General features: G+C 46.3%; 1 protein-coding gene across 4 annotated transcripts in view; it reads left to right on the top strand.

Annotated features, from left to right (window-relative positions):
- EML6 (EMAP like 6) overlaps nucleotides 1–13,157 on the top strand; it is a 282,419-nt gene that overhangs the window by 253,361 nt on the left and 15,901 nt on the right. For 3 of the 4 annotated variants that reach the window (XR_015249223.1, XM_086701101.1, XM_086701100.1), the window contains exons 29-33: nucleotides 6,545–6,623; nucleotides 9,053–9,182; nucleotides 10,657–10,755; nucleotides 11,387–11,407; nucleotides 11,771–11,944. Coding sequence is in view for 3 of the 4 variants with exons in the window: in XM_086701101.1 (XP_086557227.1) it covers nucleotides 6,545–6,623; nucleotides 9,053–9,182; nucleotides 10,657–10,755; nucleotides 11,387–11,407; nucleotides 11,771–11,944 (503 nt within the window). In the remaining variant the exon portion in view is untranslated. The remainder of the gene's footprint in view (nucleotides 1–6,544; nucleotides 6,624–9,052; nucleotides 9,183–10,656; nucleotides 10,756–11,386; nucleotides 11,408–11,770; nucleotides 11,945–13,157) is intronic. The other variant, XM_025931862.2, reaches the window with a different exon arrangement.

Raw genomic sequence — 13,157 nt, 5'->3', positions numbered from 1 at the left:
CCAGGAAATCATATTCATACAGTGTAATCAGTTGACTCAAACCCACTTGCTCCTGGGGATAAAGAATGCATCACACACAGGTGAGGGATTTTCTGATGAAAGGGAACTTCTCTTACAAGACAGTGGCAGGATTGGAAACAGTTATTTTTATCAAGTCTCTGAACATCTCTCAGATCTCCATTTGGAGGGAGTGGGCGCTACCGGGCTGGTTACTCTCCCTTTTTCTACTGTTGTATGGTCATGAGGTGGTAACTGGGGAGGTGTTTGCAGAAGCAATTGTTGGGGTGCATGATTTGCCCCCCTCGAAACAGTGTCCCTGACTGTAAGGTTTGGAGTATCTGGGTGTTTTTGTGGGTGTGTGTAAAGCATATTGGCTCTCTCTTTAAGTAGCCCCACCCCAATCCTTTGAAGTTTCCATCATGCTCCATCTTCTCCCCCTCCCTGTCCCTGTCAGTTATCAACTTCCTGTCTGAGGAGTTCAGCTAATGGTCAACTTGGCTGAGCTGGCTCCTGCCAGCCATGGGTTACATCACCATCAGTAGCTCTCCTCTCCCTCAGTGACTTAAACTTCTCTCCTCTAGATTTCTCATCCCCGGTAATCCTAATCTTGATCCTCATTAAAGCATCCTATATGCCTTGATACCTCCATTTTTTCTCTGCCTGAATGCCACTTTTCCAGTCTTCTTGGCCCTTCATCCCTGTATTTCTCCTACAGCACATACTTCCATTCTTCTGACTAGAAGGCCACACTGGTGCAGATTGCCCTCACCAGACTCCATGTTGCCAGCTACACTGAGGTGCTCTCCACTGTTCCTTTGTTTTCTTTCTTGTCTTTGATTGGCTCCCTCTGCCAGCCACTCAGCAGTCAAACACAATTTTGCCCCTTCCTTACCTTTCTGCCTAACCCTACCCCTCCACTCTTGGTAGATGGCTTTTCTCCCCTACTTTATCAAGAAAACAGAAGCTATTGGGCATGAACTCCATCTTGGCACTTCTTTATCTCTCCTCCATCTTGTTTCCCATCTTCCAACCCATGTAAACCATTCACATCCTTTCCTCTCAGAGAGATGAAGTCCCTCCTCCTATTCAAGGTGCGTTCCTCAGCTGGTTGCTTGGACCTTAGCCTCCCAGCCATCGGTGCTCCCTGACCATTGCTCTCCTCTCCTATATCTCCTGTGCTGCTCCCTCAGGATTCATGTCCTCAGCCAAGAAATGCATTTCAGTCTTTGCTGTCCTTACCAAACTCTGTTCAGGAAATAAGTAAATCCTTTGATCCAAACATTTACACACATATTCCAACCCTTACCTTCCTTCTCCTTTCCCCTTCTCATCCAGGCTTTACCAAATCTCTCCTTCACTCTCTAGTCCATTCCATCTGTCTTCTGTCCCTGCCATTCTGCTGGCATGGTGACTTTCTGATTCCCAAATCTTCTCTTTGTCTTGTTAAAAAGGAAGAACTTGTTTCTTCTGGAGTAGCATTGTGCAATAGAAATACAATGCAAGCCACATAGGTAATTTTTCTAGTAATCACATTTAAAACATTTAAAAAGTTAAAAGAGGTGGTGAAGTTGATTTTAACAATGTGTTTTATTTACCCAATATGTTAAAAATATTATTTCGACATGTCATCGTGAAAATTATTGAGTCATTTTATATTTTTTAAAAATTATTTTTACTGGGTCTTCAAAATCTGGTATATATTTTACAGTTAGAGCACACCTTAATTTGGACGAGCCACATGTAGCCAGTGGATACCATATTGGATAGTGAAGTTATATCTTTTTAGAAACCATCTTTCCTGGCCCTCGTCCTACCTCTTCCATCATTTCTTCTCAGTGTCCCTTGTCTGCCTCCTCTTCTAGCCATTCACATGTTGTTGGGCCTCAGGCTTGCAACTCTCTTCCTGATTAATCTCCTGTATTTCACCCATTGGCTGATGATTCTCTGAGTCCCACCTCTGACTTGCACTTCTAGTGAGTAAAGCCAGACCATAGACGTCTGAAGTTTGACATGGCACCATCTTACAACCTCACTCTTCTCCTGCCAGGTGCCCAGGCAGAAAACTGATATTCCACTTGCATTCTCTTCCTCCTTCAACCCCTAGATCTAATCAATTCAAGAGTTTTTGAAGTCTACTTCACCACTATTTCTTTAAATATTCACTTGTTTCCTTCTCTACAACCATTGCTTTAGTCAAGATCTTCATCACCCCTCCCTTGGATTATTAGAGTAGCCTCTTCAGTAGCCTGACCACCTTACTCGTAGTTCCCTCCTTTCCATCCTTTATGACCTCAGTTTTTCACCCTCTCCCCCAATAAATTGATACTCATTTAAAATGTCCAAGTCTGGGACTGTATCCCCATTTTTTCAAAAGCGTGGGGAGATGAGACTGTGTTATAGGCTTCAGTCCAAAGCATTTTCAAGATGGCAGGCTTCCCTGAGGGCATCCCATAATTCTCCTGTCTGACTCTTTTCCTTCCACTCCACTTTACTACTGAGCAGCTCTACAGGAGGTTCTGGAAGACATAGGAATACATTTAACAGAATCCAGTTCCTTTTGTTTTGATAATAGAGATCTCCCATGGCTTTGTAGCATTTTCCTCAACATGGATTTATCCTAAAGCAATGATTCTTAATCTCTTTCTCTCTCTCTCAAATCATGTACATCTTTGAAAATTTGTTTAAAACAGATTTTTGTTTTAAAAAATCTGTTTAAAATCTGTTTTAAAAATCTGTTTAAAAAATCTGTTTAAAACAGATTCTTGTTTCCCCCAGAAAAATGCACAGGTGCAAACACAACTAGGCCTGAGTACCTGAAGCCCACCTGGGCTGATAGGTCTTGCTGGAAGACAATGTTGAAATAGTGCTCAGGTCATCTGCTGGCTCCCACCAAAAGGGATCAAAAGTTTAGTTTCCCAAGATACTTTGAAAACCCTTGGAGCATTTTATGGCCCATTTTGGAATCTGAAGAAAGCTATGTTTCGAACTCCGAGGACACTTTGAACATTGTCTGACTAACAACACTGAAAACAAATCTAAACTTGCATTTCTTGGCTAAATATAGCTGATTTTCTCCACACCAACACCCCTCTTTATAGAAGCTGTTTGCAACAACTTTGTTTCTTACTAGCTTTCTGAACCTCACTCTCCAGTTGGCTTTCGTGTTGTGCTCATCTAGGGTTGTGACTGATTTTCATTACATCTTCAGTCGTTTCAGAAGCTTCCCTAAAAACCTTGGCTCCGAACCCTCTCCTGTGCATCTCAGGTAATCATGTGCTCTGCTCTACCCTTCATTCTGTCATCCCAGCACCCTGGGGAGGGGACAAAGAGGGGCAAACACTGGGCACTAGCTACCTCTGGTGGCCTCCGTGAGGTGCAAGCCCATGTTTTAAGACTCCACTCATCTTTAAGTGAGCCTAAGCTTTCTCTTAAGCAGCCCAGCTGCTGAACAACAGGATTGCAGCATGGACTGACCTCCTCATGGTCCTTCCCTGACCAAGAGTGTGCTGTTTCCACAGAGGACATGGGGACATGAGGTAGGGACTGTATCCACGGGTAGGGGTGCGTCTTTGGCAGCCTGCACCCCTGGCACTGGACAAGAACAGTGCTGCCTCGTTACTTAACACCAAGTCACGTGCTTGAGTCTGCAGGCCTCCCCTTGGCTTCTTGCCTCTACTCTCTTCCTTGGCAAACTGCTCTTGTGCTCTCTTGGAGCTCAAGCCAGTCCATAGTCCTCTCTCCTGATTATCCAATTTGTTTGCTCTCTTGCCAGATTCCCTTCTTAAGTTTCTTGCCCAGTGGAAACTCTATTTCTTCTTTGTTTCCCTGAGTGACTTCAAAGTTCCACTTGCCCCCAGAGGTCCCTTTGTGTCTCTGCCCCTCCCCCAACCGGGGCTCCCCACCACCTTACCTATCAGGCTCTTAACCTTCCTGAGTTCCACCCCCCCCCCCCCCCCCCCCCCGCCCCCCAGCGCTAATCCTCACTGCTCTCACTCCCTTCCTGGCTCTCCCGTCCTGAGTGCCAGCTGGGGCAACCAGCTATAAAGAGTTTATTGGACTGAAAAGTGAGTGAATGTTCTCACACACCCTGCTCTTTCCCACCTCAGCAAAGCTTTTCAGAGTCACATTTCCAATGGAATCTGAATCTGGAAGGATTTAGATCTGCTGAAAAATGCCAAACCTCCAGCATTTGGCTGTGTTTGAGAATTTTGGCAGTTCCTCCCACGTCTGATGTTACGAACACTGTTTACAGATGCCTGGAAAGAAGCCTTTAATGCTTGTATTGTGTTTTAACTTGCTTTCCTTTGGAGGCAGGGAATTGTCAAGTAAGTATTCACAGCACTCTGGAAAAGCCCAGGTGTTCGATGAGCATCCAGTACTAAGCGTTCATGCAGAATCCACAACCGCGAAGGGTCTATACTTAACAATCCGCTGAATTTGCCACCATGCAGGTTTCTTCCTTTTGCCCCTCTCATCTTCAGTTTTGAAGCAATACAGCCATAAACATATGCTTGTGAAATAAGAAAGAAACATTCTGAGATTGCTTTACTTTTCAGTTCTTAACTGAAAATCAAGGTGAAAAAAAGCATCGGATTGCCTTTATGTGTATATATATACAATCTCCTGTATATATAAATACGCAGTGTTTGTGCTTGTATGCATACCTCGTATACACTGTATAATATGTGACATATTATACAACCTGTGTGTACCCTGGGAACAAGCCCTGCGTTTAATCTCCAGTTCTGCCTTTGAACCACGCTGTAGCCCCAGTGTACTGCTCCCATCTCAGACCTCGGCTTGCTTTTGTCACACACTCAAACATTCTTAGGTGAAAGAAGAAACCCACGGATTTCATTTGAAAGTCCCACTAAAACAGAAGAAAGAGCAGATGTCCTGGGAAGTGATAATTAATGTGAAGGAAGTGTCTAATTGCGAGAACTGGCATGCCCCCAGCCTCCCGGTTTTGCTCAATTTGGCAGCGGTGACATCAGCCGGGGGTGTCGTTTTGCAGAGATGTGCTCACTCCCTATTCTTCAGTGCAGATAATAATACCATTTGGTCCAATTATCACTTATGATTACATAACATGTTTTGATTGAAGACTTTCTCAGAAAATAAAGGTAACTTGTTTTTCCCCAGCCTGAAAATGCAAGCCTTTCCATCGGGCAAGCTGCCCTACCAAGAAACACTGGGAATTAGTAGGCTAAATTATGAGTCGAACTGGATTCGGAAACAAAGCATCCATTGTGCATAACTCCCAACGACATCCAGGAGGATGTTATTGTTTTTCTGACAACAAGTTTTCCCCCAGCACACTCTCAAATAAGCAGAGTCCCCAGGCGCATCCGCAAAGGCGCGGAGAGCGTGCGGGAAGCATTGACAAGGCTTCCTTTTTTCTCCCTATTCTGTAGGCGCTTTAGTGCAGAGTTTGCCCAGAGACGCCAGGGTATGAGCTTTCTGAATTTGTAGACTGGTGCACTCTTTCATTTCTGTTTTAGTTCTTTGCTGGCATGCTCGGGAAGCATGGTTTGTGCCACACAGGAATGTCTGTTCACTTGGATAATGCTTGTGCATGAATGAGGTGGTTGCTAATGCGGCTCTAAACTGTACTAAGTTTCTCACTTGGCTTTGTTTGCTGCTTACAAGGGGATCAAGGTAATCCTTTCTCTTTGCATAGCCCAAGAGCAATAACTAATGGATTTGCAACATGCAGCAGGACCTGCTACAGGTCTCCCTTACCCATTTCCTAAACTCCGAGAAGTCTGATTTAAGGGAGCCCCGTGTTACAAAACCTTGGCCTGCTCATGTAAGAGTAGAGAGCTTACCCGTTATAAAAACTCTTTCCTAAGTTTGGAGGCCCAGATCCAAGACTGAGAAGGGAAAGGCAAACTTTGGGATGATGATAGCAGTTTAATGTAGACCATAACCCTAAGGTATATGGCAGAGTGGGTGCTCTTTCTGTCTTTTATTCCCATACTTCCTACTTGCCCTTTTGTGTAGCATAAATGACCTGGGCACTCGGCCAGCCGAGCCTTTTCCCAAACCTGGCTTGCAAGGCCCACTTCACACCGCGGCATGATCTCTGACCACCTAATTCTGAACAACATAAGCATATCCCTGTGTGAAAAATGGCCAGTAGACTCGGGAAGCACAGCCCCTTCCTTCTCATTCTTAGGCTCCTCTTTAGTTTTAAAACCAGCCTCTCTGGCCCAGGTGTTCTTCCTGGCTCCCAGGAGGTAGAGGGACTGATCCCTGACTATGATGCGTTAGGTGTGTGAGGAAGCCCACCCCAACGCCGATAAATCCAGCCCCCATCACATGGGACCCTGAATGTCAGAATCTGCTTTTTCTGGGGGAGCGAGGGAGGGAGCAGGACCAAACAAACCCAGTGGAAGGTCCTCGGAGTGGGGGACAAGAGAGAGGGGAGCCTGGCTCTGGCCTTAGCTGAGCACACTGGACAAGCAACCTTGCTGCCTTTTGTTCAACACTGTGTTTTTGTTTTTGTTTTGTTTTGTTCTGTTTTTGTCACCCTCTGCTCCAGACCGCCTGTTAGCAGAGCAGCCCCCCAGCCTGAGAAACTCCAGAAGAACAACATCACCAAAAAAAAGAAACTGGTTGAGGTGAGAAAGTTAAGCTGTTTTGGTCTTCGTCTAAGATCAGTGTTCTAAGACCTGCCCAGTGGACACTACCATCTGCTTATGGCGAGATACCTTCAAGTAAACTTGAGTGCAGTTGATGGGTCTCTCTTGTCTCCTCTCCCTTCTACAGAGTGTTGTGTCCCCCATCCCAGAATCACGCCCACCGGGTCATATTCCTTCAGCCCTGCCACCAGGTCCTGTCAGTCCTGACTTGCAAATGTCCCATGTCCTTCAAACCTGTCTCCTTTCCCCTAGACCAGTCCCACTCAGGGGCAGGGAAGACACAGGGAGAATGCAAGCTTATTCTTTGTCTCTAACGTTGTCTGAGCACCCACCATGAGCCAGGTACTACGTATGTACTTTCCATGAAGTATTTCATATAATCTGTCAAACCCATGAGGAAGGTACTGTTATTTCCATTTTACAGATAAGGACAGTAGCTCAGAAAAGCTAAGCGACTAATTAGGTCCTGTGCCCAAGATCTCCAAGCCAGGAAGTGCAGAGAGATTTAAATTCAGTTGTTCATACTTGAGGATTGCAGCTTTGTGGACCTTCTCTTCTCTAAGAGAGGCCTCTTAACTGTTGTATCTGCCTCCAGAGTCCCCTCCCTCTCTGACACATGTCTTGCTTCCCACAGAATTAGCTCTCTCAAATAGAATACTTCACACTTCACCTCAGCTTTAAGACCCAGGAAATTCCCACATTGCCTGTGGGATTCAAGTGCATGGTTTCAAAACCTGACCCAGGAGCCACCTTTGCAGCCTCAGCACCTGTGATTTGCCACTGCATCTCAAATCTCCAGCCCCCAAGCCCTATACCTAATGTTTTCTGAAGCTGCCATGGGCTTTCAGTCCCCTGTGTTTTAGAAGTCTTCTCCTCTTCTATGCCCACACCCTGGTCTTTCCAAGCTTTTCTCTGGCATCTTCTCAGTGTAGTCTTCTTGATTCTCCTCATCCTGAACATTCCTACACTCCCTCACACACACCCCTCACCCACAGCCCTTGTTACACACACTACTGCCATTATTTCTTACTCATCTGTCTCTCCTACCACACTTTGAACTCACTAAAGACAGAAGATCCATCTTAAAACTTTTTATTAGAAAAGGGGGACTAATTGGGGAATTTATCATGAAACAGAGCACAGGCCAGAAGATGCAGGATCCAAAAGGTGAAAAGCCATCATAAACCAAGATGGCACCACTCTCTGCCCACTGCGGTTGTCTGTCTGATGCATTCTTCTCTTTTTCTGCACACTTCCTGAACTATTTTGGTAGACAAATGGGTATGACCCAGCACTTGAGTTTATATCTCCTCACTTAGTTAAACAGCCCAGCCTACCAGTGTCCTCAATTCTTAATTCCTGGGAGAAACCATGTGACTGGCCCAGCTTGAGTCAGTTGTCCACTGGGATGAGGGGTCACATTTTACATAGACGGTTTCTGGGAAACACGTGGGGGTAGGGGAAGGCTGAGATGAAAGGAGGAGAAATGCTCTTCAGGCAAGGGCTATTTTACAAAGCAGAATTATAAAGGTAGGAAAGCTCATGATGTATGGGCTAAATAGACAATGCAGCTTCACCGAGGGTACAGAAGATGTGTGAGTAGAAGTAATTCTGCCAACTTAGGAGTTTGGGCTTTATCCCGAAGGCAGTGAAAGTCAATGAATGTTCTGGAGTAAGGAGGGGTTGTTGTATTTTAGGAGCTTTGGGGAAAGAAATCAGGGAACCTAGAATCAGGGACCCACGTCTTCTTAACCTTGTATCCCACTAACCAACACAGTGCCTGGCACAGAAGTGCTGGCAACAGGAAGTGTGCATCAAATCGCATTGATAGCTGATCCTGAGCTTAATCATGGAAGATAAGACAGGAAGAAGAAAAAGACTATAAACCCAGAACAGCATCTAGTTGTTGGGGGGAAAAAAATGCAAATTATGTTGAAACTCTGTAGGGCAAGCACCAAGCAACAGAATGAACATGGCATTTGCCTCAGTATCCGGCCCCTGCCAGGCCCAGTGGCATTTGCGGGAATCAAAGCAAACCTCCAGGCCACCATTCAGCTCCCCTGAAGACTGCCTGCCAAGGGACAGACATACAACTTCTAGGTGACCTTTACAGGGCTTCTAATCAGTAGACCTTGACTCCCCTGCAGTGCCTGGAAACCTATCTAGCCTATTTAGAAAGTTCCCTGTAATTCTGTGTGTTGGCCTGTCCCCCTAGCTTTTCAGGGAACTAAAGAAAGGGCTGCGTTGTAGCCTCAGCTAGTCAAGAAGCAAAATGCTTTTTGTGGGGTATTGGCTGTCTAACCAGCCATGCGGTTCCCATGAGGTAAGTGGCTGCTCCCAGAGTGTGGGTTTGTGCCTCTGCGCTTACTTCCTCTGAGAGCCGCTTTTATCTGTGTGTGGGAACGTAGGAGCTGGCTCTCGACCACGTGTTTGGCTACAGGGGATTCGACTGTCGCAACAACCTGCATTACCTGAACGACGGTGCAGACATCATCTTCCACACCGCGGCGGCTGGCGTGCTCCAGAGCCTCTCCACGGGTAACTCAGCCCGAGAATCCCCTCTGAGGACAGGACCCCACTTTAGTCCCTTTGTGTGTACTCCCCCACTCTGGAGATGCCCCCCAAACTGACGCATTCTTATCCTGATAGAGCCCTTTCACTCAATTCCAGACTGGTATCATTTGGTCCTAGAAAGTGTGGAGGCCTCATTCAAAGGTCACAGCCAGCCGTCTTTCTTTCGAACAACACCCTGCTGTCAGCCCTCTGAGGGAGGTGTCCCTGTTTCCCATCAGCTGCTCAGATGCTGGGAGGGATGGACAGAAGCCAGAAAGAGGGTGTAGGGAGTGGAGAAATTCCTTGTGGCAGGTTACCAAGAACAGAGCACAGGGGAGATTTTCTTGCTAATTTGTTAGGGGCGACCAATTTTTTAGTAGCTCAAATTTTCAAGTTTTGCTTGTTTTGAGTAGTTAACCAGATTTACCATAAGGATGAGAACACTTAAACTGTAAGCACCCCAAAGTGTCCCTTAACTGGTAGGGTGAGTCACATGAAACAAATAGTTTGAAAAGAAACACTGCAAGGCAAAGGGAGCATGTAGAAATGAATTTGACACGTACCTTTGCCACCAGATTTAAATATGTTAACATCTTGCCTTATTTGCTTTATATCTTAAAACAGACCCCCTTTCTTTTTTTCAAATTTTTATGCTCCTTCCCAATTCCACACACTTATTTAATGCATACATTTTTAGACAGGGAAGTCACTGAGCACATAACGATCTCTTTTTGGGGAGGAGGACCTTGAAATTTTCTATACATTTTCACCTTTTTTTTTTTTTTTTAGACATACTATCATTTTAGCAGCAATGTGCTGTTTCCTTGTCTATCAGTGCCATCACTTACCTCCTAGTAGTGTTGGCTACTTGGATGGGTTTACAGTGGCCACTTTGGAAGTCAGCAAACCCATTTTCCATAGTAGATAATAAATACTTCCTGTGATTTCTTCTATTTTCTGTGTTACATGTCGAGTTAGGGCATTTAGGGGGTGAATACATCACCTGTGCCATCCAGTAGGCTCCCAAGTGGATTGGCACTTTGAGAAATAACAATGGTTTAAAAGAGATACCCGAAGTATTTTCTTATTCCACAGACTTCCCTTTCAGATGAGTAAGTGGTGCCATTTTGTTCAGTTAAGTATTATCTCCATTATCACTTTGGACCCTGGAAGCCTTGCACTTGGACTGTGTTCTGGACCCACACAGGCTGCGGGAGGGATGGCAGGGGAGCTGGTGTGTGCTAGAGAATAGATACCAGCTCTTCCGCCAGGCCTGGAAGAGAATGTGTAAATGTAAAAAAATGATCTCCCATCTCCCCAAGGATGATTCTAAAATTGCGAGCTTGTGGCCTTGATCTCTCACTTTGACAAGGCATTTCCAGACCCTATGTAATCCTTCAAGGTTGTCCTGAGAGGTCTCGAAGACTCCCCTGCTCACCATCCCGTGTCTTCCCCCTAGGGAGCCAAAGCTTCTACCTGGAGCACACGGATGACATCCTTTGCCTCACGGTGAACCAGCACCCCAAGTACAGGAACGTGGTGGCCACCAGCCAGATAGGTAGGAGGGTCGTGCCCTAGCTAAGCTTTTTCCCAGCTGAGCAGGGACATTGACTTAATAGCAAATATCTGGAAAGGGGGTTGGTGGGTTGTGGACATCTACCCATTCTGGACATTGCTGTTCTTTTTTGAGCACTCAGTATATCTGTGTCATCTCAGTTGAAATAGCCAGTGATTGTTGATTCTTAGGGATCATAAAGTCAGACCAGAGCCCGATAATCCAAATAAATGGATGCCCCTATCCCTGTGGACTTGTGCAGAATAATTTTTCACCGGCCAGGTGTCAGTTAAAGAGCCCTGTGTCCGAAGCCCGGTGATTGTCCTTGGCAAGGGTAGCTTGTCTGTGTGCCCAGCTCTTCTGCACCCTAGCAAACTGCCAATGACAAATGTGAACTGATTGACACTTCACATTTGTGAAAAGTTGTGTGTGTGTTTTTTGAACTTTGTCGTTTCAAAGGCAGTTTTTTATGAACATACCCTTCTGCTTGTTTTCATTGAACCCATGTCCATTTTTAAATTTAATTTGGAACTTCCTGATGCTGGTGTTAAGTGCTTCACTATCAGAAACATGACTTATTTTAGCTATTGTTTTCCCTTGACGCTTCCTCATTGCCATTGCCCACCCAATGCAGTTGATATTACGGAGACCCAAGGTAAGGCTGTTCCATCCGTGAGTAGTTTGAATCTTCACAGCAAAATCGTGTCGCTGTATCGTGTTTGCTGCTTGTATCTGGCCAAACTGCAGATACAAATCACTGATCTCACCAGTTGCCTCTGTGTAAACTCCTCCACAAGTGTGTGTGTGGACATAAACGCTCTTAGGCCTCTGGCTCTAAAAGCACAACAGATGTTTCTCATTGCTTCACCTCCGGCCAGGTCAGGCTATAGGTCTCTTAGGCCCAGTAACTGTAACACCCCCAAGTATTTGTCTTAGAAAGTCTTCCGGGTGAACGTAAGCTTTGCCTTGGCCCCGCCATTCTTCAGCCTTAGTTGTGTGTCATGCCTCCCACATTCAGGAACAACACCCTCAATCCACATCTGGGATGCCATGACCAAACACACGCTCTCTATGCTGCGGTGCTTCCACTCGAAGGGGGTGAATTACATCAACTTCAGCGCCACTGGGAAGCTCCTTGTATCGGTGGGAGTGGACCCTGAGCACACCATCACTGTCTGGCGTTGGCAGGAAGGTAAAAGGAGCCGGGCTGTCTGTCCATCTGGGAGGCTTGCTTGTGTTGCGTGCTGGGCTCAGACTAGATGGGCCTCACCCCGAAAACCATCAAGGGCGCTGCTGCTGGGTCAGCCGAAATCGGCCATCTCCGGTTCCTGGAGAAGCTGCCTATCAGGTCCCTGGACTCCATGGCCAGGGGAGTGCTGGTCTAGCTAGTGCAGGGTCTGTGCACTCTGGAAAAGTGCCCCAGTGCAGGCAGCCTTCCTCCTCACAAAGAAGACCTCAGCCTCCCCCTTTTCCGTCTTAATTCCCTTTCTACCCAAGTTTCCTTGTCCTTGGTATTCCTTCTGTGACCTCCAGATCCTGCCACAGCCTTATCACCCTGGTTCCCTTATTCCAGGAACTGGGACAAGATCTTACCACCGTAGTCTCAAAAACACTTTATATTTCGCTTTTGTGAAATGGGGATTCACCTTATAATCAAGGTTTACGTTTCCCGTAACAGGATTTCTCTCTTGCCTTCGCCACACACACACACACACACACACACACACACACACACACACACACACACACACAGGCTGCTGCTAAATTTATGTTCATGTTAGAATCAAAGATGTGTAATCTTTCAAGTGTATTCTCAGGTTGGCAGAACAGATCCAATTAGTTAGGACGTTAATGAGGTCTGTCTCCGGCAGGGCAGCCTGTATCTAGGGCACTCAGAGCCAGGCGCGCACAGAGGTGGCTCTTCTCCAATTCAGGGCTTCTAGAGACCCATTATCTCAGCACCTCCCCATGGAGGGAGCTGTAAAGAGATGGCAGCTAAGTTCCAATCCCTCCTGAGCCCCCATGTGAGAAAAAGAGGTTGGGGACCTGCAGACTTTTATAATGAGATTCCTTTATCATATTCGGTCCCTTTCTCATTTTCTTGTTCATCAGTGCATTGTGTCCAGAGGGCCCCACAATCTATGTTTTGGGGATGCAGCTTCATTTCTTGTCCTGTCGAGTTGGCCTGAAATAGACTCAGCCCCAGATGAGACACTGAGTGTCTTAAACAACAGACTCATAACCTCGTGGTGTTGAAAGGACTGGAGAAGTCTTCCCACCTGGTCCCGACCGTCCCATGGGGCAGTTCCTACAAGTGCATTCCTGATAGGCTGACTCCCCTCCTCCACCAAACACTTGCAGCGCTGTGGCCTGCATCATTTCCCAAGGCAGCCACCCCCTGCTGG

The sequence above is a fragment of the Puma concolor genome, chromosome A3 (assembly GCF_028749965.1).
Source record: "Puma concolor isolate L17-30 chromosome A3, mPumCon1.1.hap2, whole genome shotgun sequence".
In the NCBI taxonomy this organism is placed as follows: Eukaryota; Metazoa; Chordata; class Mammalia; order Carnivora; family Felidae; genus Puma; species Puma concolor.
The sequence above is the reverse complement of the archived record's forward strand: the minus strand, read 5'-3'. Positions and strand labels throughout refer to the sequence as shown.